General features: G+C 46.6%; 1 protein-coding gene across 2 annotated transcripts in view; it reads left to right on the forward strand.

The window, feature by feature from the left end:
• The window catches only part of LOC138582126 (zinc finger protein 684-like), a 154,318-nt gene extending 128,414 nt beyond the window's left edge, over positions 1-25,904 (forward strand). For both annotated transcript variants that reach the window (XM_069653126.1, XM_069653127.1), the window contains one exon: positions 24,447-25,904. In XM_069653126.1, coding sequence (XP_069509227.1) covers positions 24,447-25,180 — 734 coding nt within the window. In that variant the 3' untranslated portion in view covers positions 25,181-25,904. The remainder of the gene's footprint in view (positions 1-24,446) is intronic.
• Positions 25,905-26,493: the final 589 nt, after the last annotated feature.

Below are 26,493 nucleotides of genomic sequence, written 5' to 3' on the forward strand. Positions count from 1 at the left end.
GCTCTTCACTTGGTCATACTGCCACTTCACGTGCTTCCAAATCTGAAGATGGCTGCCAGAGGTGGGGCTTAGGTAGAGGGCAGTCATTGGCTGTGGTCAGTATGACGCAGAGACCAGTGATTGGTTATTACTACGAAAGTCAGATCAGAAACGAAACTGATACTGGTTTTTTCTTTACCGAGGATTCCCAGCCTGACGACGGGGAATATTCATGAGCATGTGAATCCATGCCAGACCCATGCTGGAGAACAACAGTTACAGGTAAGTAACTTGTTCCTTCTCTCCTCATTTCCAGTGTTATGCCCGATGACACACAGCTTTCCTTCAAACTTCCCTCTACTATCTCCTCTTCCTCCTCTCTGATCCCAGACTGTCTGACCGCCATTCATGCATGGTGTGCAGCTAACGATCTCTATCTTTATGCCAGAGATCCTTCTCATTGGGACACCTGTGCCCTCTTTTCCTCCTACCCTCTGGCCACCCTGTTTAGGCCCTCTACCCCAACCATCATGTGAGGCTGAAAACCTTGGCGTCATCTTCGATTCCGCTCTCCCCTTCAGCCCTCACATCATGGATCTTACTAAGAAGTGCCACATCCAGCTTCTCCTCAGAGGCATTGTTCCTTTCCTCACGTTACCCCAGAAACTCAGTGTCTCCAGAGCTCTGGTCCTCTCCAAGCTGGACTACTGCAACAGTCTATTTCTCAATCTCCCTCTTTCCACTCTGTTCTTCTATTGCTGCTTTTACTTTATACAAGTTGTTCAGGGTAGCAGCCGGGCCTAGGAGACTTTTGGAAAGATATTCACTGCCTGCTAGTTTCTTGAAAGTCTGACTCTTAGCCAGCTAGCCTGAGTTGATTTGTGGTGAGTGCCTGTGTAGAGTTTCTGTTGGATTTAGGTACAGGAGAAATGGTTGCCAGCACAGCAGAATGTTACTTTAAATATTCAGAAGTGGCCACAAGTTGAATGGTCTATTTGGCTCTGGGCGCAACGTGCTTGTTTATTTGTCATTACTGTTGTTTCGCAGAAGGCAATGGCCCGTACAGTACACATATTTTAATCCTAGACGGCAACCTAGGAAAAGAGGGTAATAACATCTGAATCTTATGCATACCAAATGCAAGGGAAGAAAAGTATGTTCTGCAATCAAAATCAAGATGCAAGTTGGGTGCTTGATCTGAGATGACTGTGAAGCAGCTAAAACAAAAACGCTAAATACTATTTGAGGAACCTTTGGGAAGATTGGGGCTAACAAAGTGTGATCCTTCAATCACAGTGAAGCACCAACTCAGCTTGACATCCTCCCCTGCAAACCTGCATGCCATTTCCTTACCTCTTGCCTTCTTATCTTCCCCCACCCTTGCCAACTTCTCACCCACCCCCACTTGGGTACCTTTAACCGTCACCTGACCTACCCCTCTATCCCCCCAGGTACTGCTTGCCTTCTCAACCACCATAACGCAAGTCCCACAGGGTCCTCACCCCATCCACAGCACTGACACCATGGACTTCTAGCACCTTTTCTTGCTTGATTCCTACCATGTCAAATAATTTAGCCCCTGACCCATGGCTCTGCAAAAGAAGAGTTTATTTACCCCATTGCCCAAGTATGTGCTGAAAACTATTTTAGCAGCAGGGGAAGAAGCTATCAGAAGCTATCCGAATGCACTAGCACTCATGAGGGAATACAGCCTGCATTCTATTCAAACATTTGGTTACTTTTGAGCAGCATAAGCAGTGGTCCAAGCAAGGGATTTTTGGATTGGACAACAAGGTGGCCCTCCCTCCTCTTCTGAAAACCAACATTCTTACCTTTTTGCCCAGTTATACCCAGTTTTATAAGAATAACATTAGCAGATTCTTCTAGATATAAAGGTAGAAACTGAGGCCGACAAGCCCACCACTCTTTCCCTCTCCCCCAGATCCCTTCTCCCGCTTTGCTTCCCGAGACCAGTGACTAGTTTGCAGGCAGCTATCAACCTTCCAACCCTGTAAACCCCCATACCCAGCTTCCCTTTGTTCTCTGAGATAAGTGGTTAGTGTTACAGAGATTTTAGTACAACCCACTTTTAAGGGCTGTGCACCCATCTAACCTTAAGGTGGATGTCAGGCTCAAGGTCCACTTGGGTAACCGCAGTCTCAATGGACAACTGGGGTCTCCTTTCACAGGAAGACTTTTCCCCAAAGAGCGCAGCCTGCAGAGGATAGAAGACCTGTCAGGATAGGGGCTCAGGTGAAAAGGCAGGCGCGAACAGCAGAGCTAAAGGGAGGAACAAACAGAGATAGCAATTCAATATCCCTTTAATGCAAACTGGGTATAACCCACAACACCCTCAGACAAAATCCCACTGCTACCTGTTGTGGTGCAGTTGCAAGCGAGGAAACTACTTGCAAAACTCCAGCAAGAGAAGTTCAAGGATGAAGGAATTCCAGGGAGAGCAGGAAATTCCCAGTAAGAACCAGCAAGATATTAGTAGCCAGAGGATGCCTGACCCGGGTGGCACAAGTGTGCAATCTAGGGATACACAGTTATAGGATTCCAGGAGATACGAAGTCCAAAACGAGCAATAGTTCCCAGAGATGCTGTCCAATAGAATGTCCAAGTTCAGTTCCACAGAGAAAGAATGCGATCCAGGGCAATGTTGAGCCAAGAAGTCCTCAGAGGATTCAGCAGAGACTTCCAGAGAAAAAGAGTCCAAGTTCATGAGCCAGCAGGGACAAGGAGATAAGGCAGTCCAGTACACGTGAACTAAGATCAAGGGGAGCCAGGTAATCCAGGGACCAAACATCAGACACTAAAGGGGGCAGAAGCCGAAAGCGGCATCAAAAATAACTATGCTGCTGAGGTTGAAGGAACCAGGAAGTCAGTTCAAAGGGACTGGCCGCTGGGAGCACAGAGGGACGAGACTGAAGCAGATCCTGTTAACAAGCCAGAGGGTTGGGAAACAACACAAATCCGGGTTGAAGGAAAAGAACAACACATAGCAGCCTTTCCGGGCAAACGCAGCGGTTAAGGAGCGTCTCCCGGCAGTCCTTGTATAACTAAATGCTATAGTTTCCGGGTAGCGTAGAGAGCACGGACACGTGAAGCATCACGTGAGGCTCGACCGCTAGGATTGCTGGGAATCAAAGTCTTTTGCGAACGCTGGAGTGTAAGTTGATTCAGGCGCCATTGCAACCGCCACTGCCCCCGCTACTTGACGTCCCAGGGGTGACCAGCCCTCGGGAGCAGGCAGAGCGCAACAGTGGGACAGCGTTTCTCACCAAAAGGAAAGTCCAGACCCTGTAATGGTGTAGCTATGGCAGAGCAGACAGGCTTAGCTCAAGGAAGGAGGAAGGTTGGTAGTGAAGTACAGTTATTCCACACAGTTAAACCAAGAAAACATCTGCAAAGGTATACTGAAAAATGAACACTTTATTATACATTTGCACATAGAATCTCCATCCAGTAAAATGACTGTAGGTTAAACATAACACATATTTAAAATACAGTGTGTGTATAAAAACAGTAATGGATTCATTTCCTGATCATATTTGAAGTAGCTGAAAACCTGTCCCATAAATTATGCATGCCCTTTCGTGGACCATCGAATGAACCATTCTGCTTGGGTTTGTCTGACATGTACAATAACATCTCACAAACTGGGATGTTAGCCGTCTGTTTGCATTTTGAACGTCCAGCCCTGCCCCCCTCAAGACCAGTAATTTCACTCTTGCTGTTCTTGTGAGGCTAGCATTACTTACACGTTTGGATCCTTTGTGTAGATAGATTTTGGTCGACCCATTTGGATCATTTTGACATTTTATATAATTCCACCTCTTTATTTTCTTTTCAAACGTTTTATTGTAATACAAAGATTGCCCAACAAATTAACAAATACACAACCCACACTGTATCTGCATTGATCCCCTGTCCACCCATTCCATGCTAGATCCCTTAAGCCCTGAGACCAAAATCAAGGAAACACCAATGTCCATGCAGCCATTCAAAGAGGTTGAAGGACAGTATATAGGATAATATTCTTGCTTATTGCCAGACACTTCTTTAACCATATCCTCTTGCATTGCGTCATGACTCCAACATTCAAATCCTGTTCAACAACACCATTTCAAAATCCAATCTACTTTGCAAGCCTATCACAAGATTTCTTGTGTCCTCGATTTCATCCGAGCCGGGGAGAATCCTACCATAGGTAACGAAAACATGAGGATAGTCTCCAAAGGGTTTGACCACAAGACATCACTGGGAATGACTCCACTCTTGGGGACATGGACTCCCATTCCTGTAAGGAACTCGCTGTCCAGAGTACATGGTCTGCCTACATGGGAATCGGAAAGACTGTTATTTCTTCTGTTTTGTGACATTTCTTCAATCTCTTTGGCTCCAGGTAATGGCTGATTTACATTTGAAGTCCACAGTCAAAGAGCAGCTACACACACCTTTTATTTTTGATGGTGTTTTGGACACTCCATATATTGACATCCTTTCGATCTCTGACTTCATGTAATGCTGGATCCCTCCTGAACTCCACAGCCAAAGAGGAATGACACACCCCTTTTGTTTTTGATGTTGCACATAAAACCATAAGGAACTTGGAATGGAGGAGAGAGACTCCTATGCAGAGGTGAGCATCTGATTGGAAGACATCCTGGAGGGGCGGAGTCACGAGAGCAAGCAGAGCTAGAGAGCGAGTAAATCGCTAGCAAGACACCAGAAGGCTGGTGTCCTGACCCACAAATAAGCCAAGTTCGAAATAGAGACAGAGATGGTAAAGGGACCATCTCACCTGGCGGCGTGACCACACGGAAGCCGTGGTGGGCCTGGGGCCCATTAACTGATGCAGAGACCAGACCTCAGCGGAGCGATCGGATCCCTGGTCTGTGCATGAGAAGTGCATTAGCTGCTGAGCAGCAGAAGGGAAGTGAATGCTCCCGAAGTGGTAACACTGTTGAGAAGAGCAAACAATATTCAAGGGTTACAGGAGCCAGATAAACCAGAGCGGGCAGACGCCCTAGGGAAACTGAGATAAAGGAAGCCTATCAGTGGACTTTGGAGAGCCCTGAGAAACCGGGAGACATTCATATTTGAGGATGGGAAAGTCACAAGGGTTATGGGAGGCAGATAGGACATAGAGGGTAGACAATCGTGTTAGGGAGATTTATCATGTTTATGCTTCATCCCCCTCTCCTAGTGAGACCCCCCAGCACTTTTTGCTGGAGTTCTGGACCTTTTCTTCTATCCTGACTGAGGGGAGCCTTTTTCCCCCTCATTCATTCTTATTTGCTCTGACATTTGGAATTCTATTCTGTGTTTTACCTTTACTATGGAGTCTCCTTCCTCTGTCTCTTTAAAGGCATCTTTGTTTAACTTTTGCAGCACACAGCACCTTATGTGCCGTGTTGCTGGGAACCCTTTGGGTTCTCCTTTGAGATTCTTTCCTTGTCCTTACTAACTACAATTCTTAAGGATAGAGGGATACTTTGTTAGCCCTTCGTCTGGGCAAGCAGGAAGTGAGGGAGGAGTTATTCACTCCCCTGCCCTTTGTCTGCCAAATTGCCTCAATGGAACCAGATCCCTCTGAGGGCCTGGCTGCCCTGATTGGGTAGCCATCCGCCCCTTTCTGTAAAATCCTCTGGCAGATACTACCTTGGACATGAGGCCAGAGGAGGTGTGATCAAGCCCTAACCCAACAAGGTACAAGCTGTACAGGACGGGGCCACCCCTACTACTCAATCTCAAGTAAGATCCTTTTTAGGACTTATTGGTTATTACAGGAACTTCATTGAGAACTATGGGACCATAGCTTCTCCTCTGAATACTGTGTCCTCTCCAAAGTGCCCTAAGAAAGTCAAGTGGAATGAGGACTGTGAAAAAAAAAAATCAGGGGCTGAAAGATACCCTCTGTAATGTTCCAGTGTTGAGATCTCCAGAGTATACTCAGTCCCTCATGTCCCTCAGGCAGACAAACTCAGCACAACTGAAGTTATGATACTTAGTTGCTTAGTTGCCACGGAAGAACATTGCGGAGCTGGCATCAAAATGGCGGCGGTAATAGAACAGAGAAGCCCTCTGTAGTGAAGACCATGGATGCCGAGAGCGCCGATGAGGAAAGAGGAGCTGGTGCCTCCGTGCGAGTCCCGATTGTAGCTGGGCAGCAGGGATGCATACCTGGCAGGAACGCTGGAGGACACGGTGTAACAGAGCCGTCTACTTCGAGGCACTAACGGGTCCGCTGGAGCGAGGGCTGCCCTAAGGGCGCCGGAGAAGGAGGCAATGACACCTCCGATTGAACGGATAACGGCGTTGCGGGAGGCAGCTGATCCGTCAGCAAGGGTATGAAGCGCCCTTAAACTGGGACAACCTCTGCAACTCCGAGCAGAGACGAAGGACGGAAAACAGACGAGCATCGCTTGGCCGCATCCAACGAATATAAAGACGCACACTGTGGAAGTCAGATGGAAGCTCAGCTGATCGTATTGTGAAAATGTAAATACTGAAACGAAGCCATTGCCAACAATAACTGTCACGAAACAAAGGCAAGACACGGAAGAGGCCATACAGCCCTCACATGAGAGAAGGAACAAATACTGCAGCAGCAGCTTCCCTGGACCCAGTGTGTAACATATAGAGAGTGCTCTTAAGCCAAAAGGTGGACCATGGAGAAATGTTGTAACTGTGAGGCACGCTGGGCGAATGTGTCATCACGGAGGTAGCGAATAACGACCCCAAGCCCTGACAGGGACGGCGAGGCGGTAAGCCTGAAGGTAATAAGAAGCCGCCAGCGGAAGAAGTGCCACATATGGGTGCAAGGTCGGGAAAATAAGAGGGTGGTCAAAACACATGATGACCATCCCGAGTGCAATGGGAGGGAAGCACTGGGAAGCCTAGAACGAGCGCAGATGGCCCTACGAAATGCCATACAGGCAACTGGGCTCACATCTGGCCCGCCCAACAATGGCACGTTAGTGCCCCAATCTGGACGGAATGAAAGGGCATAAGGCAAACTGCCAGCATGTGCTATGGCCAGGTGGGCAGTCACACACATAGAATACTCTGGAAGGTGCCTTGTGGACGCAAAGCCAGAATTCTGAGCACTGGACTGCGAAAGGGCCGAAGCCCCCAGCGGTGAAGCAGGATCAAGCAGATCTGAATAGCTGGTGGACGCGGACCCTACACATGACGGATCAACACACCAAGCAGTGGGAGTTAAAGCAGGCAGCTCCATCAGAGCCCCGCATCAGCGGAGGCAGAGCTGTGGACCAACACGAGAACCAACACACTGTTGGCCAGAAATAACCCGAGCAGCGGATAAGTGCGCTAGTGATGTCCAGTGCAATCGCTCTCAAGGGAAGCAAAAGCAAAGGGAAACAGCCAACAATGGATATCTTTACTAAACAGCAGCAGTCTCCAAACACGCCAGCACAGACCATGACCATTGCACAGGGAGAGCAGACCTTGCCAAGGGACGACCACCCGATCCTGGCAGCCATAGCGGAACTGAAATACTCATGGGGAGCCGCGATGGCAGAGCTGAAGGCGGCATTGGAACCTAAGATAGATGCAGTGGGTGTGGATGTTAACCTACTGAGACAAGATGTGAGAGCGCTGGCAGAGTGAAAACGAGTGGCCTAGAGAGTGCCGTTAAAACTAACATGGAAGTCAGTTCCTCCAATGCCAAGGAGGTCCACATATTGAAGCAACAAGTGGCTAACCTGGAAAGCGAAGCAGAAGAAGCGGAATGGCGAGCGAGACGCAATAACATATGCGTGGTGGGCCTACCGGAAGGAGAAGGCGGCTCGGACCCCACGGACTATGTGGAGAACATGATAATCCAGGAAATAGGGGCTAGCGAACTCTCCCAGGGATTTGCGGTTGAACGAGCGCGTAGGGCCCAGACGAGGAGGCCTCAGCCCGGAGCTCCTTCCCGCGCAATTATAGCAAAGATATTGAACTACAGAGACCAGGAAAAGATCCTAGAATTCTTCCGGAAAGGCGGAACAATAACTCGGGCGTCGGCAACTATCACTACCCGGATTACACCATGCTGTTGCACAGACAGCGCTACAGCTATGTGGCAGTGAAAAGAAGGCTACGAACAGCCGGATTTAAATATATGCTCTTGTACCCGGTGAAACTTAAGATACTGCACAAAGGCAAGGCACACTTTTCTGAAACGCCAGAGGAGGCGACATGCTGGCTGAATGCACAGGGCAGCCCAGAATCGGAGGAAGGGCAGAGGCGAGATGGACAGGATAAGTGACTCGACGCCATGTTATTTGTTGGTGGGGGTGGGTAATACCACAGTGGCAACATTTGAAGGGAGTGCAAGGGACACGTTAGAAAACGTATGGATACTAAGTAATGAATATACTCGCTAAGTGAACTTGTTGGACTGGAATATAGTAGCGAGTAAATTAGATATGAGCTGTAAGTGCGCAGCGATCTTTAGTTCAACATAGGAGACACAGGATGCACGGGACTTATCCCCATTAGTTGAAGTAGTAGGTGCGCCGATAGGGCTGCATCTCAGTGCTGGGTCCCAAGTATTGGCAACAACCAAGGAAAGGGCTAGATACGGAGGGTGCCTGAGATCTAGGGATGGAGCTGGGCAACAAGTGGGAGGGGAGTGGGTGTGTAAGAAGTTGGGGACTGAGTTGAGGCTGGGAGGGCAGGGGGGTAAAGGAAAAGTTGCGGGAATTGCAGTGTTGGGGGTAGTTTGAGTAGTTTAAGTTGGGGGACGAGCTTACATATACGAACGCCAGATGGAGGTTGAAGATATACAAAAGGGAGGAGGGACGCTGCCAGAATATGAGGGTCCTTAAGGTCATTTCATGGAATGTCAGGGGGCTCAATAGCTACCTAAAAAGAAACAAGGTTATGATGTATCTAAGAAGGCAGAAAATAAACATAGGCTTGATACAGGAGACACACCTTACAAAAGAGAAGTTAGAGGTGATCCAGAAAAAATGGAAGGGGACGGTTATTGGTGCAACATATTCTGCGTATGCTAGAGGGGTAATTACTTGGTACTTGGGTGGCACCACACGTCCCCTTTCAGTTAATACAGTCCATGGTTGAAGATGGGAGAATGGTGGTAATAAGGGGGCTGGTGGAAAATAAAGAAATATGCATTATAAATACATATGCCCCGAATCAGGATACAGTGTCATACTTCAAGACCCTATATAATAAAGTGAGTTTGCATCTGGAAGGGGCGGTGATCTGGGGCAGTGAGTTTAACTGTGCACTAAATCCGAAGGTAGATCAGTCAGACGATAAACAAGACAGGCCTGCCCCGGCGGCCAGAGCCCTGCAGACACTGTTGACAGACTTTAGGCTAGAGGATACATGGAGGGTGCACCACCCACAAGGAAGACAATATTCGCATTACTCTGCCCCACAGAATCTGTACACAAGGCTAGACTACATGTTTGCCACGCAGGAGATGATGGCAGAAATTGTACAGACAGAGTACATCGGACCACTCGCCTTTGGTCCTGACATCGCAATACCGACCCCAAAGGACCAGGATTCCAATGTGGCGACTCAGAGCTGAAGCACTGAAAGATACAATGTTTAGGGAGGACCTGAGAGAAGAAATTATAAGTTACTTTGAGACCAATACAGGAAGCGTTGAGTCGGCTGGCACATTATGGGAAGTTTTCAAAGTAGTGGTAAGGGGGGGATAGCTATAGCCAAGTCTAAAGGGTTGCAAGGTGGAATATTAAGGGAACTGCAGGAGTCGGAAACCAAGCTGGAAACAGCCGAGTAGGGGAGGCAGCACTAAGGAGGATGCTGGAATTATAAGCCTACTGCAACAGGAATGTACAGGACACTGGGAAAGGTTATGTAATCTGAACTATAAAAAGTATGTAGAGAGGCAACATGTGGGTGGAGTCAAACCAGGGAGGATGCTGGCATGGCTGTATAAAAGCGAGACCCCCAGACTTGTGATTAGAGCAATAAAGGGGGAGGATGGGCAAATAGTGGACACCCAAGAGGGAGTTCCTGGAATACTACCAAAGATTGTATGAGGATGAAGAAGGAAGTGACCGCAGGGAGATAATGGCCACATTGAAGAAGATAGACATGCCATGAATAAGTGCGGAGGAGCGAGAGGACCTAGACGCCCCAATCACCCTAGAAGAACTAGAAAAGGTGGTAACACAACTACCCGCTAGCAAGACCCCGGGTGGACGGACTTCCCAGTGAGTTTTACAAAATGTACAGAAAAGAGGTGCTTCCCCCGCTGCTAGCAGTGCTAAATGAGGCATTCGAAACAGGGCGGCTGCCAGAATCCCTGAGAGAAGCGATCATTATCCCACTCCCCAAACCCAATAAGCCAGGCAAGGATTGCGGATCGTTCTGACCGCTATCAATGCTGAACCAAGATAGCAAAATACTTACAGCAGTGCTGGCAAAAAGAATGAAACGGATCATTAACAAATTAATACACCCTGATCAAACAGGGTACATCCCGCGCAGGAACATACCCCACAACTTTAGACGACTCCACTGGGTTATAGAGCACACGAAAGAAGGTGCGGGTGAATTGGCAATAGTATCGCTGGATGCAATCAAAGCCTTTGACTCAGTCAAATGGCCATGGCTGACCGCAGCCCTGACTAACTATGGGATAGGGCCGGGGTACCTCAGATGGGTCAAACTACTATATAGTGCACCACTAACCAGGGTCAAAACGGGGCCAGTCATTTGGGAAAGGTGGCAATTGAGTAGGGGCACTAGGCAAGGATGCCCATGTTCCCCGATGCTGTACATATTAGCACTGGAGCCCCTGGCGATATACCTGAGCCACAGTACGAGGTTATAGGGATTAGTGTCAGAGGGGAGCCGCACCTGGTCTCGCTATATGCAGATGACATACTGCTGTACTTAGGATACCCCGAAGAAAACCTCCAATATATCCTGGAAGTGGTGGAGCGATTTGCGTTGCTATCTGGCATAGCAGTGAACGCCAGAAAATCATGCATATTCCTACTGGGGAGGTATGTAGGAGTCCCATTAGATAAATTATCAATCTTTCAAATACCATGGCAGCCAAATACTTTTAGATATTTGGGGATAGACATTTATCACACGGTTGAGGCAGAGCACCGGCACAACACTGAGAAAGCGGTAAAGAACATCGAAAATAGTATGAGGTTCTGGACTAAGCTCCCCTTGGCAATGATGGGAAGAGGGGCGGTGCTGAAGATGGTGGTATTGCCGAGACTATTACATTTTTTTCGGGAATATACCATACCTGATACCGAGGAGGTTTTTTATTAAGCTACAGAGCATATGTAGGGAATTTCTATGGCACGGGACTAGGAATAGAATCGCCCTTTGGAAGTTACAGAACAAGCACGATAAAGGGGGTATAAAACTACCAAACTATGAGATCTACTATTTAGCTAGTCAGCTACAATATGTGATCAAATGGTTATCAGAAGACCCTACCTCAGAATCGAGATTGTTGAGACTAGAGTGTGCCCCGTACTTCCTGAAAGAAATGATATGGCTGCCCATATCGGATGTGAAAGAGCGCTCAAAGATGTTGGTACTAGGACGGAAGGTATGGTGCAGAGCTTGTCAGGTTATGGAGAACCCAACCCCGTGCTCTCCACAAGTGCCATTGGTTGCAGTGACAGGAGGAGATTGGCAACTATTGAAGGCGATTAGAAAGCACTGGGAACCGGTGGGAATTGTAACAATGGGAGACATATGGCAAGAAGGAGAGATAAAGCTATTTGGGACGTTGGTGCAGGAAACGGGGTTAAATGAAGGGCAATATATAACATATAACAGGATGGTAAGGCGTATCAGAGATACATGGTCGGAAATTACACTGGAAGGGCAACCTAACGCCGACATAGAAACGATATATGATATAGCAGAAGGAGGGCATGAGATATCCAGACTATATGAGCTAATGATGTCCAAAGTGGGGAAGGAAGTGGCACAACTGAGATTTGACTGGGAAGAAGAGGCTGGGATACCCATGAGTGACGAGATGTGGGAACGAGCCCAAGGGTACCATAAGAAAGCATCTAGGAATGGTAGACTACAGCAAATACAGCTATATATAACCCACAGAGCATATATGACACCCCAGAGGATAGCTAAATTTAAAAACGCAGAACGACAAACATGCCCCAAATGCCAGGAGGAAAATGTGGGGATGACGCATATGTTTTGGGCATGTCCTGAAATTGGTAAATTCTGGGAAGGAGTAGCCCACCGGCTAAAAGATATGGGGATTAAGATAGATGTCGAATCAGTGTAGGCATGCTTGATAGGGGATTCCCTAGACCACACCAATTAAAACATGTAAGTAAACTGAAGGACCTGGCATGCATACTTGCCAAGCACAGAATCGCCATGGGATGGAAGGCATGCAATAGACCTAAGATAGAAGTTTGGTGGAAAGACCTCCATAAATGGACCAAAGCTGAAACATCAGTGTGGCAAGAAGCGGGTAATAGAGGAGGGGAGGAAGAGGTGGAAACCCTGACAGCCTGGAGAAATTTAGTGGCTACACTGCATGGGCCCACCCAAGACTGGTCGAGCGACCAGGACTCTGTTGAGGACATAGGAAAAGGAACCTCTGGGGAACAAGAAGATGCGGATGGAGAAGAGAAGTAGGCTCGTATGGGGGGGGGAGAGTGAGCAGTAGACACAGAAGATATATGGAAATTCTGAAATGTCAAGACATGTACTGCAAAGTTTGGTTGTATGTTGTTGGAGTATAATAAAATTAATTGAATTGTTTTAAAAAAAAAACTTTTGCAGCACACAGCACCTTATGTGTAGTGTTGCTGGGAACCCTCTGGGTTCTCCTTTGAGATTCTTTCCTTATACTTACTAACTACAGTTCTTAAAGGTCTAGGGATTCTTTGTATCCTTCCTAAAATGTTACACTATGAGAGATTAGCACACCACCACCGTATGCAGAGTGCTAAGGGGATTCATGGTATCCTCCTTCTCTCTGCTCCTGTGACTTTTTAGTCACATAGACAATCTCCTAGTTATGGCTGGTGGCAGTGGACGTGTTCTACCAACTATTGTGTAATTGTTCTACCGCAGACTATGTCCATAGCCTCGGTAGGGAACAATAGGAGCACCCAAGTACCAACTTGGGGCCTCCCTTCTTTTTTCACCATTACTAACATGGTGGTTCTTTGTCAGCCCTTCTTCTACCATTTTGGGAGAGGGAGGCCTGTGTGTGTGTGTTTTGCCTTTAGCAGGAACCCTTGGGTATCCCTGCCTACGCTCCAAAGTGTCTGGGCAGGCAGGAAGTGGGGGAGGAGTTTTCCACACACCCCAACCCCTGTCCTTTGCCAGAGTGCCTGAATGGGACAAGCTCCCACTGGGGGTCTGGCTGTCCTGATTGAACAGCCAAATGTCCCTTTCTGTAAACTGCTGAAGAAGATTGCAGAGGAGTGAGTGCTGGAACTGTATAAAAGGCGAGTCTCCTGGAGTGAAAAGAAAGTCGACTACTGGAAGCTGAAGTAACTGAAGAAGAAGCCTACAAGAGGCACCTGCAGACCCTTTGCAACACCGTGAAGCAACCACTGCTTTTCCTGACCCCGTTTTCTGTGTGACAGAGGAACTCCGAAGAGGAGGACTCCTTCCCTTTGTGTCATGCACCAGCCCTGGAAGATTGCTTACCGTTGGAAGTACTACTAAGATGGAATCCATTAGCAAGACCAACGGTCCAGCTTATTCCAAGATGGCCGACGGAACCTATAACTAGCTGATCAAACTACTGCACGGCGCGTTGTATCGTATGTGTTACCTGCGCTGCCAGTCTCTTACAGTGACTAGCTTTACTCCGTCTACCGTATTACTTTGCTTTTGCCTTTACTGTTCCTTGCCACTCGCTGTGTCTAAAGGTTTTCAGGTAAGGTGATCGGGGACTTTTCTAGCGACTTTCGCTTTCACTACGCGTTTTCCATGCGTATTCCGTGTACTTGTCTCTCTCGGCAACCCTCTTAGTCTCCGCCTTCTTATACCTCTCTAGTATCTGGAGACTTCTATCTTTACTCTGTTTTATCCTAATTTTCGTGTTCCCTCTATTGTTACCTTTTCTGATCAATTCTTACCTGCATTGTTACCTATGTGCAGTATCTTTCACGGAAGTCCGCTATACCATTTAAGCCTTCGGACCCCCTACACCGGGTCCCATAGCTTCCCGCATCCGGTCTCTGCTATTTACATCTATTTACATCAGAGCCTCGCATCTTTGGAGTCAGCAGACCAGATTCCCTCTTCTGCAAGTCTTCTGGTTTATTATCGGACATTCCCATTACAACTGTCCTGGAATCCATCAGGGTTTTTTCAGCCAACCACTTTTTCCCCATTTTTAGGGCGTGCTCCTCGGGTTACCTCCGGATCTGTACTATATTCAGACTACGGAGGCGGCCGAGGGAGCGCGACCGTACTTGCGTCAAAAAGAGGAGAAGAAGCTTGGACAAGGGACGAAGATAAAGACCAAGAAGAAGAGCTCAGCCAGGGTAGAGGAAGTACCGGAGCATACAGGTGAGGAGGAGTCAGGGGAGGAGGAGAGCCCGTCTGACAGTATACAACGCCAAAAGAAGGAAATTACATCTCTGGAACAAATACAAGAGATGTGTAACGCCATACAAGGTCTTAGAGCTGATATGCAATCACTCCATGCTGAAAACCTCCTTCTTCGACAGCAAGCTGCGGCTCGAGACGCCAGCAGAGATGACCTACCTCCAATGCCCTTTACCTATGGGAAATACGACGGAAATCCTAAATACATTAAGGAATTTCTAGATGCCTGCTCGGTTTATTTCTCCTTCAGACCTCGAGCATTTGAGTCCGGAAGGGCTCGAGTTGGATTCCTCATAGCCAACCTGGCTGGAAGTGCCCTGGCATGGGCGACCCTGTTAGTTACCGGCCAAGACCCAATGGTGAATGACTATGCCCTGTTCGTACAAGGATTCAAGAACAGATTTGAGCGCTCTGACGTACAGTACTCTAAGTACGACGCCTTCCTCGAAGTCAAACAGGGGAATCAAGATTTACAAGGTTATATTGCACAATTCCAGGCCTTAGCTGTGTCAATTGAATGGCCAGACACCGCAAGACAGGCCTTATTCAGACGAGGCTTAAATGAAGAACTTAAAGATGAGCTGGCTCGGGTGATTCGGCCTAACAGCTTCCAAGAACTAGTTAGCCTAGTACTCCAGATCGATTTCCGTCTTCAGGAAAGGCGGAAAGAAAGGAGAAGAGGAAGAGGAACGACCACTCAATATAGCCCCCCACAGGGAAGAAGAGAAAGTCCGAACATAGAGGAACCCATGCAGATAGGTGCTACCCGAGGACCTCTTACCAAGGCCGAAAGGAGGCGAAGACAGGACCTGAATCTCTGTATGTACTGTGGGTCAGCGAAACATATTCTCAAGGACTGTCCTGACATACCCTCTAAGCGACAGGGAAACGCCAGACCCCAGGGGATTGCAAGGGAAACCGTGGGGAAGACAGCCCAAACCCTTGCAATCTTACCCGAATTTCCCCAGAAGGAGTAGAGGATAATCGATTGATGGTGTTCCAAGTTACGTTTACTTGCAGACCAAGGCAAGAGCTCTGTTTTGGCAATGCTAGACTGCGGAGCGGCAGGAAACTTCATCGATGTGACGTGGGCTCAGGAGAACAAGATCCCACTAAGAGAAAAGGACAGACCTGTACCAGTAGAGGGGGTGGACGGGCGTCCTCTAACTTCTGGACCCATTACTATGGAGACCATTACCATTATGATCGGAATGGAGCATCATGTCGAGACTCTTCGCTTTGATGTAATCAGAGCAGCCCATTTTCCGTTGATTCTGGGAATCCCATGGCTGAGAAGACATAATCCCAGAATCGACTGGGCAAGGAACAAGATCGATTTCGACTCAGACTTTTGTCAAGAACACTGCTTTTTATCCGAGGGTCTCCTCCACAGAAGTCCGATCCAGTCTAGCCAATATTCAAGGAAGCCTCTTGGTATCCTCTTTACCTAGGCACTACCAGTCTTTTGCTAGAGTATTCGAAGATCTAAATCCTAGACTCCTCCCGCCTCATCGCAACGAGGACTGCAGCATAGACCTCAAGGAAGAAGCTTCACTTCCATTCGGACGCATGTATCCGCTATCTTTGGCCGAAAAGGAAGCTTTGAAAGAATACCTAGCTGCCAACTTGGAAAACGGCCTTATCAGACCATCGAGATCATCAGGAGGAGCATCATTGTTTTTCATTTCCAAGAAGGACTCGAAGGAATTACGCCCCTGTATAGATTACAGGGGTCTGAACAGTATAACCATTCGAGACAGATACCCGATGCCACTTATCAGAGACATTCTCGAGGCAGTCAGAGACTCCAAGGTGTTTACCAAACTCGACCTCCGAGGAGCATATCACTTGTTAAGGATCAAGAATGGGGACGAGTGGAAGACGGCATTCAGAGTACCGTTGGGGTTGTTCGAATATTGTGTTATGCCATTCGGTCTGGTGAATGCCCCTGCGGTGTTTCAGCGTTTTGTTGACATAATTTTCGCGGATATGTTATACATTTTAGTTGTCGTATACCTCGACGATATACTGATTTTCTCGCCTTCCTTGGCTGAACATAGTGTCCATGTTAGTGAGGTTCTCCGCAGACTATTAGAGAACAACCTGTTTGCAAAGCCGGAGAAGTGTCAATTTGAGGCCTCAGAGGTACCTTATTTGGGATTCATATTATCCGCCAAGGGAATCCGCATGGATCCAGCCAAGGTTCAAGCTATAGATCGATGGCCAGAACCCTCCTCAGTCAAGGAGATTCAACGTTTCTTAGGTCTGGCGAATTTCTATCGCAGGTTTACACCAAGGTTCTCTGACCTCGTATTACCCATCACCAATCTTCTCAAGAAGGGAGTAGCTTTCCATTGGGGACCCTCCGCACAGGAAGCCTTCAGGAACCTAAAAGAATCTTTTACCTCTGCTCCTGTTTTGGTTCAGCCTGATCAGAGTAAACCCTTTGTTCTGGAGACAGATGCCTCTGGGGGTACATTGGGAGCCGTCTTGTTACAGAAAGGAACTGATGAGTTGGAACACCCGATTGCTTATTACTCTCGTACCTTGACAGGAAGCGAAAGGAACTACTCGGTACTCGAGAGAGAACTGTTGGCTATACGAAGTGCCTGCCAAGAACGGAGACATCTTCTACAAGGAGCCTTACATCAGTTCATCATCCGGGCGGATCATCGAAATCTGAAAGTTCTTCAACAGATGGAGTGCAGAAACTCAAGACCAGCTCGTTGGGCATACTACTTCTCTAACTTCGACTTCCAGATCACCCACATACCGGGATCTCAAAACAGTGTCGCTGACGCCTTATCCCGAAGTTGGGCTAATGAGGAACTATCTGAGGTGAAGACGGAGATGATCCTGCCCAGACGCCACTTCCTTATAATTGCCAATCTTTTCCTTCAAGAGGTCAGAGAGAAACAACTTCATAGCTCCCAGGAAGAGAAGAACTCCTGCCATTTGCAGGAACGTGGGGGATTGTGGTTCCATCAATCGGCTTTGTTTCTTCCCACACCCACTCTGAGAACACAAGCCATTGGTTTTTGTCATGACCTACCCCTAGCCGGACATTAGGGAGAGAAGGCAACGTTTGAGCTGGTCTCCAGGAGCTTTTGGTGGCCGGCTTTGCAAAAAGACATTACATCTTATGTATCTTCGTGTCCCACCTGCGCAATCAACAAGACCTCCCGTCATAGACCTCTTGCTCTCTTGCACCAAGCTAAGGCACCTACACGCCCCTGGGAAGATCTCTCACTGGACTTTATAGTGGAACTTCCCATCTCAAAGGAAAGGACCGCTATTCTAGTGATAGTAGACTTGTTTACAAAGCTGGCACATTTCGTATCCATTTCAGGGATTCCTTCTGCCTCAGAGACAGCTACCGTCTTCCTTCGTGAGGTGGTTAGATTACATGGGTTACCGCATTCCATCATATCTGACCGAGGGACGCAATTTACCTCAAAGTTCTGGAATTCATTGTGCACTCAACTGGGTATCCAAAAAGCCCTGTGTTCTGGGTTTCACCCGCAAACCAACGGGCAGACAGAGAGGTTAAATGCCAATCTAGAACAGTATCTTCGCTGTTTTTGTAACGAGGAACAGGACGATTGGGCAGTCCTGCTGCCTATGGCGGAATTCGCCTATAATAACACCTACCACACTGCAATCAAGATGAGTCCTTTTAAGTGCACGCATGGATACCATCCTCGCCATCTACCAGGAACTCCCATTCTCAGAGATCAGACAACCACTCCCTCTTTGGAAAGGATGCTCTCTGATCTCCGTCGTACTCACAAGGAAGCCTTACAAACCTTAGAGGACAGCCGCAGGACATACAAGACTTATGCTTTTGCCAAACGCAGTGCTGTTCCTCTATGGAAGCCGGGTGATCTGGTCTGGCTCTCTACAAGATATCTTCCCCGGTGGGCGCATAAGGGAAAGTTTGCAGCCAGATATATAGGTCCCTATCAGATTCAGTCTCAGATCAATCCAGTGGCCTTCCGATTAAAGCTACCTCACGCCCTGCGGCGGATCCATCCGGTCTTCCATTCCTCTCTACTCAAGACACATAAGGAGGATCCCTTTAAGAGATCTAGGAGAAGACCCATAGTCACACCTCAGGAAGAACCAGAAGAATATGAAGTGGACCGAATAGTGGATTCCCGTTACAGGAAAGGAACATTACAATATTTGATCCACTGGAAGGGCTATCCTATAGCCGAAAGAACATGGGAACCAAGAACACATGTGAATGCCCCAGACTAGTACAGCGTTTCCATAGACTGAATCTGGGGAAACCAGGAGGAAGCAAGTATAGGAGGGGGCATACTGTCATGCACCAGCCCTGGAAGATTGCTTACCGTTGGAAGTACTACTAAGATAGAATCCATTAGCAAGACCAACGGTCTAGCTTATTCCAAGATGGCCGACGGAACCTATAACTAGCTGATCAAACTAGTGCACGGCGCGTTGTATCGTATGTTTTACCTGCGCTGCCAGTCTCTTACAGTGACTAGCTTTACTCTGTCTCCCGTATTACTTTGCTTTTGCCTTTACTGTTCCTTGCCACTCGCGGTGTCTAAAGATTTTCAGGTAAGGTGATCGGGGACTTTTCTAGCGACTTTCGCTTTCACTACGCGTTCCCTTTCGCCACGCGTATTCCGTGTACTTGTCTCTCTCGGCAACCCTCTTAGTCTCCGCCTTCTTATACCTCTCTAGTATCTGGAGACTTCTATCTTTACTCTGTTCTATCCTAATTTTCGTGTTCCCTCTATTGTTACCTTTTCTGATCAATTCTTACCTGCATTGTTACCTATGTGCAGTATCTTTCACGGAAGTCCGCTATACCATTTAAGCCTTCGGACCCCCTACACAGGGTCCCATAGCTTCCCGCATGCGGTCTCTGCTATTTACATCTATTTACATCAGAGCCTCACATCTTTGGAGTCAGCAGACCAGATTCCCTCTTCTACAAGTCTTCTGGTTTATTATCGGACATTCCCATTACAACTGTCCTGGAATCCATCGGGGTTTTTTCAGCCAACCGGCTTTTTCCCCATTTTTAGGGCGTGCTCCTCGGGTTACCTCCGGATCTGTATTATATTCAGACCACGGAGGCGGCCGAGGGAGCACGACCCTACTTACGTCAAAAAAAGGAGAAGAAGCTTGGACAAGGGACAAAGATAAAGACCAAGAAGAAGAGCTCAGCCAGGGTAGTGGAAGTACCGGAGCATACAGGTGTGGAGGAGTCGGGGGAGGAGGAGAGCCCTTCTGACACTTTGACTGGTTGGAAAAACCAGTCCCAAGACAAACTTTGATTTGAGCCCTCTCTCGAGGTTCTGTGAGTTTCCAGAGCTGTGGAACCCCAATTCCAGGAGACCTGTTGCCCATTTTGAGTGCATTGCCGTGGAAAGGCCGAATCCGTCCAAGTCTTTGCTGAGCTCTCAAGGACACTCCAGAGACACAATCCTAGTCGTCCAGACCCCCTCATCACAGTGTGGGACTGCAGGAGTCAAAGAAGATTGACCAGGCGAATCGTGTCTTTTGTGGGTGCAGCAGAAAAGGTGCCAAAACCGTAGTGACCAAAGGAGTTGATGAAGGCCATGCCAGAGGTTCTCCGTCGAGACTGCTTCTGAGAGATCCCATCCATTGTCCTGCCTTTCATCATCAGACCAGGAATCCGGGTCCAGAGCTGCAACATCACAGCACATCCCCCAAAAATGTTTTCTTCAAACCTAAGGTATTGTGGAGAAAAAGGTATTGCTTATCTTATTCCCGAAAGTTGCTCCAGAGCGTAGAGGTGTCCAGGGAAGCCCCCTCTTACCTCCGACTCAAGCCGCTGCTTGTGTTCCTTTTTGCGAGTCCTTTAATAGGGTCTCCAACGTTGGTTGAGCCTTCTTGTATTTTCCTTCCTAGAGACTAGAAAGTAGCCATATGAACATTTGACTTCTGGTGCTTTGCAAGACGCCTCTCTGAAGTGAGTTTTTGCTAGGGTTGTATTTTGGACTTTACAAGACTTGCTGTGCATGGAAACTGCCTCTAGAACCTGAAACTCTATTAGGATAACACTAACCAACTGTTTTCTTTCACAGAAATCACTCTATGTGTATGCTGACTAAATGAAATTACCTTATTACTTTGTGGATGTGCGTTATTATCTATAGTATGGTAGAACTCTCAAACTCCTGTAACAATTGTGCGCGTTCTGTATCTACCAACTAAGAAGTGGCTCTTTGAAAGTATTCTAAAGTATACCTATGTGTATTGGTTTATTGTGGCAAGTATTTAACAGTGACTCTTGTTTAAATATAATACATGTATATTTTAATATAAATGTATGTGTAAGTGTTTCTTTGCTGTTTCTTTACTGGGTTCAGTGCACTTATCTACAGCTTAAATCTTCCTCTTACGATAAGGCTGACTGCTCTGCCACACTACCAAGGTCTCCGAGGAGTACAGACTGATACTATGAGTTGGGGATCTACATACCACTAGGATAGCTTATTAAAGACTTACCCCGAAGTGGGACTTTAGGAAAACTCCCCTAACATTAACGACCAGTCATTGCTTCCCGGTACTTTTGTCCAATTAACTTGCTTCCAGTTTGTTAAATGACCCTTTTTAAATCATAGGACCTCATTATGAGCATAGTGTCAGCACTAAAAACATGAGGTATTTTTAAATATTTTTTTTTAAAAGAACCACCTAATTAAATTGGGATCACATTGACGATGTATGGGCCGGGGTACATAGAATGTACTCCATATGATCAGCCACCCAACAGCCTCCCCCGGAGTACTTTCTATGTACCCCAGATTCTAACTATACCATGCAAACCCAACTCAAAATTAGGATGGTTTTTAAAAATAGGATCTATTTAAAATACCACATCACATCCATGATTGTAATGAGACAATACTAATAAGTGTATGCCACATTCGGCTTATCTAGGCTTGACCTTTCCGCAACTGGCTCCTCATCAGAAAGAGATCAACTATATTACTTTCCAAATCCTCCATAATATTGCTCCTCATAACCGGGACTCTAACAACTGTGGTATTCAGACTTTTATATACTGAGCCCCTTGAGTAAAAATATTGTTTACGGGCCCACCCACAATCTAGCACTGCTTACATTTTCTATTAAACGCAGTCAATGTAATCCATTGGTCTTCAAACTTTTTTGGCCTGGGACCCCCCTGAGCAAATTTGGGCAGGCCGGGCCCCCCCAAAAATGCCAAATGGACAGCATGTACAAATGGCTATGAACTATTGTGCGCCGTCACCACACTCTACTCCCACTATAGTCTGTGGGCTCCCCATCTGCTCCCATCACAGTCGCTTGGCTCCCTCATCCCACTCCTACCCAGTCCCTGGGCTCTCCCCACCCCATCAGACTCTGCGCTCTCCCCATCCTGCTCCCACCACAGTCCCTGGGGTCTGCAGTCCAAGGGCCAGTGGGAGCTGGTGAATTTTCCTAAGTGGAGGGGCATAAATATTTCCCCCAAAAATGGCATAGCGACCGAGCGCAGCGCGGGAGCCCCAATCAATTCAGGGAGGCTCGGGTGGGTTTCACCCTGTGAATTTCTTTTTAAATAATGGGTTCAAATGTTGCATTTTAGATCACACTTAAAAAATGGATACCATGCCAAACAGTTTGCAATTGGTGCTGGGGGGCTAAGTGGATAGCATGGTATTTTTGACTGGACATCTGTTGTAGATACCCAGTAAAATAAATACCATCCCTGTCCCTAGGCTCCACAGCGCCTCAGAAGGAGAGCTGATTTTTGCAGGTGGGTAGGGGTATTGTGGGATTTTTAAAATGCCTTTGTTGTACAACCCTCCTTCCCTCTCTACCCCCCACTCGCCAGAATCAGCTCAACGGACCAAAACAAACACTCACAAACACACACATTCACACAGCAATCACTCTTATCATTCATACGAGCACCCATCAACATACACTCACTCATAACACAAGCATACTTGCATCCATACACATATTTAAATAAAAAATAAATGAACATAAACGTACCTTCTGCTGGGACCTGCGCGTGGTGCTGACATTCTCTGCTCCAGGTTGCTCTCTCTCTCTGTATGTGTGAGGAGGCGCAGAAGCTCCCCCTCGCACATACAGACATTCAGTGCCCCAGCCAGCATTTCCAATGAGCTATGGAAGTCTGGCGAAGGAAAACACCCCCAGCCTTGCATGGCTCAATGAGCATGTGCCGCTGGGGAAATAAACTGTCAGTGGGAAACAGTATTTCCCTTTGACAGTTCAGCCAGCCCAGGAGCACTCCCTGAGCTGGAAAAAAACTGCTGAGGGAGTGCTCAGTGTCTCACTGAGCTGGCTCCTCGGTTCCTCCATAATGGGTGGGAGGCCACTTTTTCATTAGTGCCTGAGACAGTTTTATGGTCCAGTCCAACCAGGTGAGCCGCCCCTCCCCAAAAAAAAGTCAATGTTTTAATACATTTATTTTTAATTTGCATGCTGGGCTCCCTCCCACACCCCGCCCCCCGGAATGCGGCTGCGCCTCCCTTGGGGTCGCGCCCCACAGTTTGAAAAACCTCTGCTGAAATCCCTTTTTAAATAGCTTTGTGCCCTGCATAAACATCCTCCAGGTCCCTACAAGACTGCTAAGATCATCACAGGTTAACAACCTAACTACATCCAGATTCAAAAGACTGAAACTAGGAGGGAGAGCCCTCTCTATATTAGGTCCGAAATTCTGGAACAAACTCCCCACAACCCTAAAAACAGAGTATACCATCAAGAGGTTCAAAAGGAATGTGAACATTTGGCTCCATGAACATTAGATCTAACTTTGATATTCCAGCGTACATTAACCATGTATCCTTCCTACCCCCAATGACTCCTACACGTTACTCCTCTGCCCCTCTCCACAGCCATATTTAGCCATTACTGATGCCCTCGAATTTGCCTGCATTGGCTCTCCGAAAGGTTATCTGACTTGTTCCTACGTCCACTTGTTTTATGTTTATTCTAATATGAATAACCAGCCACCACCAGAATTTCAGTAACAAATTATGCCTTAGCAAAAACATCAAAAACACTATGTAGCCCATCTGTCAGCTCCGATCTGTGATAGTGATTGGGAATACGTACACTACTTGGGCGTGTACCCACAACCCATGCTTCCTACTCTGGGTATATGTGTCACAGCTTTGTATTGTACTCCATGTCCTGATTTACTTTTCCCTTAGACTTTGAAGGAAATCCCCCGCAAGTTACTGCATTATAAAACTTACAAATAAACTATGCAGAAACCTTCCTTGCATGCCACTACATTCTAGTGCTGTTAACCAGATGAATGTTCTATCTCTTAAAAGGAAAAGACTAAGTGGTCAGGATTTTTCCATGCAAGCCCCCAGCTCTGGAGCGCAATACTGCCTGCTCTTCGCTCCACTACTGACCATGTGGCCTTCCAAAGAGCACTAATGGTCTGACCCTTGAGCAAATAAAGGTTTCATCAGGTATCATTGTCCTCTCCATATGCAGCTTCAAGGAATCTTAGAGTTAATGATTGCTGTGCAAACGAGCTTAACATAACAGCATTACAAATGTATGTAGGGAAAGGATGAAAACATGTCCCTTTTCTCTTTGGTAATGGTTCATTTTTTCACTATGACAATCCTTTGCATACCCTGAGATTTAAGCACTTTATAAAGTACACAAAATATATATTTTCCAATCAATTTGAATCAGTGTCTACTACATGGCAATGCTAAACAGCCTTTTTAATGGTTACTACGTAGCAGTTTGACATGTGTGACCTATTAACCGAAATGGCCTATTCTTCTTTTTGTTATTAGGGTAAATTCTCAAATATGTATCTATTTTTATTTTAACAGGCACTGGAAGTATGACCAGAAAATGGGATGCTGGAAAATCTCTGAAATGTATTGACAAGGCAACGGGATTCAAAACGTTACCTCGAGAAGGAGATTTGAATGTTCTGGAAATCTCAGAAAATGGAAAATACTCCCAAAGCTATGTGTGGTCAAAAAGTAATCAGGAAATTGGGGTACAGCACAGTACAGAAGGAGAAAGTAGTTTCAGTAAACCAACACATTCCAGTTTAGGTCAAGGGAATGCCAAATCAGAGATCTCAATCATGGGCAATGAAAGAGAGGGAAATCTTATCAACGCAACACAACTTACATGTAAAACGAGCACAGTGTCACACTCCAAACCGTGTACATACTCTGAATTTGACAAAAGCTCCAGGCAGAATGTTAGTTCCTATAGACACCAGAAAACACTGTTGGGTGAAGGAGAGAAGAGCCATTTATATGCTTTTTCTGATAAAAGTCCACGTATGGGGCACCAAAAAATACATAACAGAGAAAGAGAATATCCATGCACTGATTGTGAGAAAAGCTTCATGCGAAAGCATCATCTTGTGGAACACAAAAGAATACATTCAGGAGAGAAACCATATGAGTGTACAATATGTGGGAAAAACTTTTGCCGTTCAGGAGCTCTTAATAGGCACGTTAAAACGCATACCTTTCCTGAATCTTTGAATAATGTCCTCCCAGGCATAGAATGTATGCAAAAGGGAGACCCAGACTGGACTCTTTAATTATGAAAGAGAAACTGCTCTGAGATGCAAAAATCAAACATAAAAAGGGCAGAGTGGGTGGTCTTTCTCTACAACAGAGAACAGAGAGCCTAACTGCATCAACACCACCACATATTTGGAAATTCATGGGAAACGGGGCTATATTTCGCCTCAAACATGAGTAGACCCATCCACCAATTGAAAGTATGGATGATAACAAATATATTTTTTTCTACTTCATAAATATTCTAAAATACATATTAATTTTCCTTGCCGTCATGCTCCCCCACACCCTGCTCTTTGGTGTTCTGATATCGTAACTTCACTTTTCCAGTTTACACTTCAACGGTTGAGGGCTGCCTTTGGTCATGCCTTCCCAATATTCTCCTAGGCAGAGATGTGTGTAGTTATGTCTGATGAATTTTGTTTTCTGATTCTAAAAGGGCTACTGCTCCAATCCCAAATGAAGGCGGACCCGAGGGTACAGGATGGGAGGGGGTCTGTGGCTCCCGGGGTATCACACGCTCATATGTTTCCGAGAACTTACCATAGCACAATGAATGAAAACGAAGTCAAACCATGCAGTGTGGTAGATTCCTCTGCACAAGACAACCAGGGACACAATAAATGCATTGTTGGTCAAAGTATCACAGTTTCTTGTGGATGGGCACTGTTTATGATCAGATCTTGGGAAACGTTCCTTCCCAACGCTTAGAGAATTAAAGTAAAAGATGTTTTTTTTTAATTAACATGGCCACTGGTCTGCTTTCTCTTTTGCATCCCTTGACTGCTACCCTTTCATTTTCATCACAACACACATGTGCACCCTGGAGCTGGTTTCCTGAAATGTCATTACAGACCTACAACCATGTTACATCTTTTTGTTTTCTCATTGGAGGTGTGCCTTTTTACTTGTCACATGATTAATTTCTTATTTTTCTATTGATGATTTTTTCATTGAACAAGTAGCATTCGATATATTCCCTAAAGGCAGACAGCATGGTTTCCAAGTTCCTTGCGGTGTGAGATTCCCCTTCAATTGGCCCTAAGACATAAAATAAAGTGCAGGGGTACCCGAGTTTGAGCATGGCCACCACACTAACACAAATAACAGTTTTAATACTATGTGATGGGTCAGAAATGAGTGGTGGACACAACGTGGTAATATTTTCAACATTAGCCATTTTGTTAACAGAAAGGGGTTTCGATAAAGACCTAACTTTTCCTATCCTAACGGTTATGTCCCTTCCTATGAAACTAAAACTACAGCAGGCTGACCTTGTGTCCAAACTAAATCTGACCCTCAAACAAACATACAGAAGCAAAAGGTGCAA

Source organism: Ambystoma mexicanum, chromosome 3q (assembly GCF_040938575.1).
Source record: "Ambystoma mexicanum isolate Mex_15411 chromosome 3q, UKY_AmexF1_1, whole genome shotgun sequence".
Lineage (NCBI taxonomy): Eukaryota > Metazoa > Chordata > Amphibia > Caudata > Ambystomatidae > Ambystoma > Ambystoma mexicanum.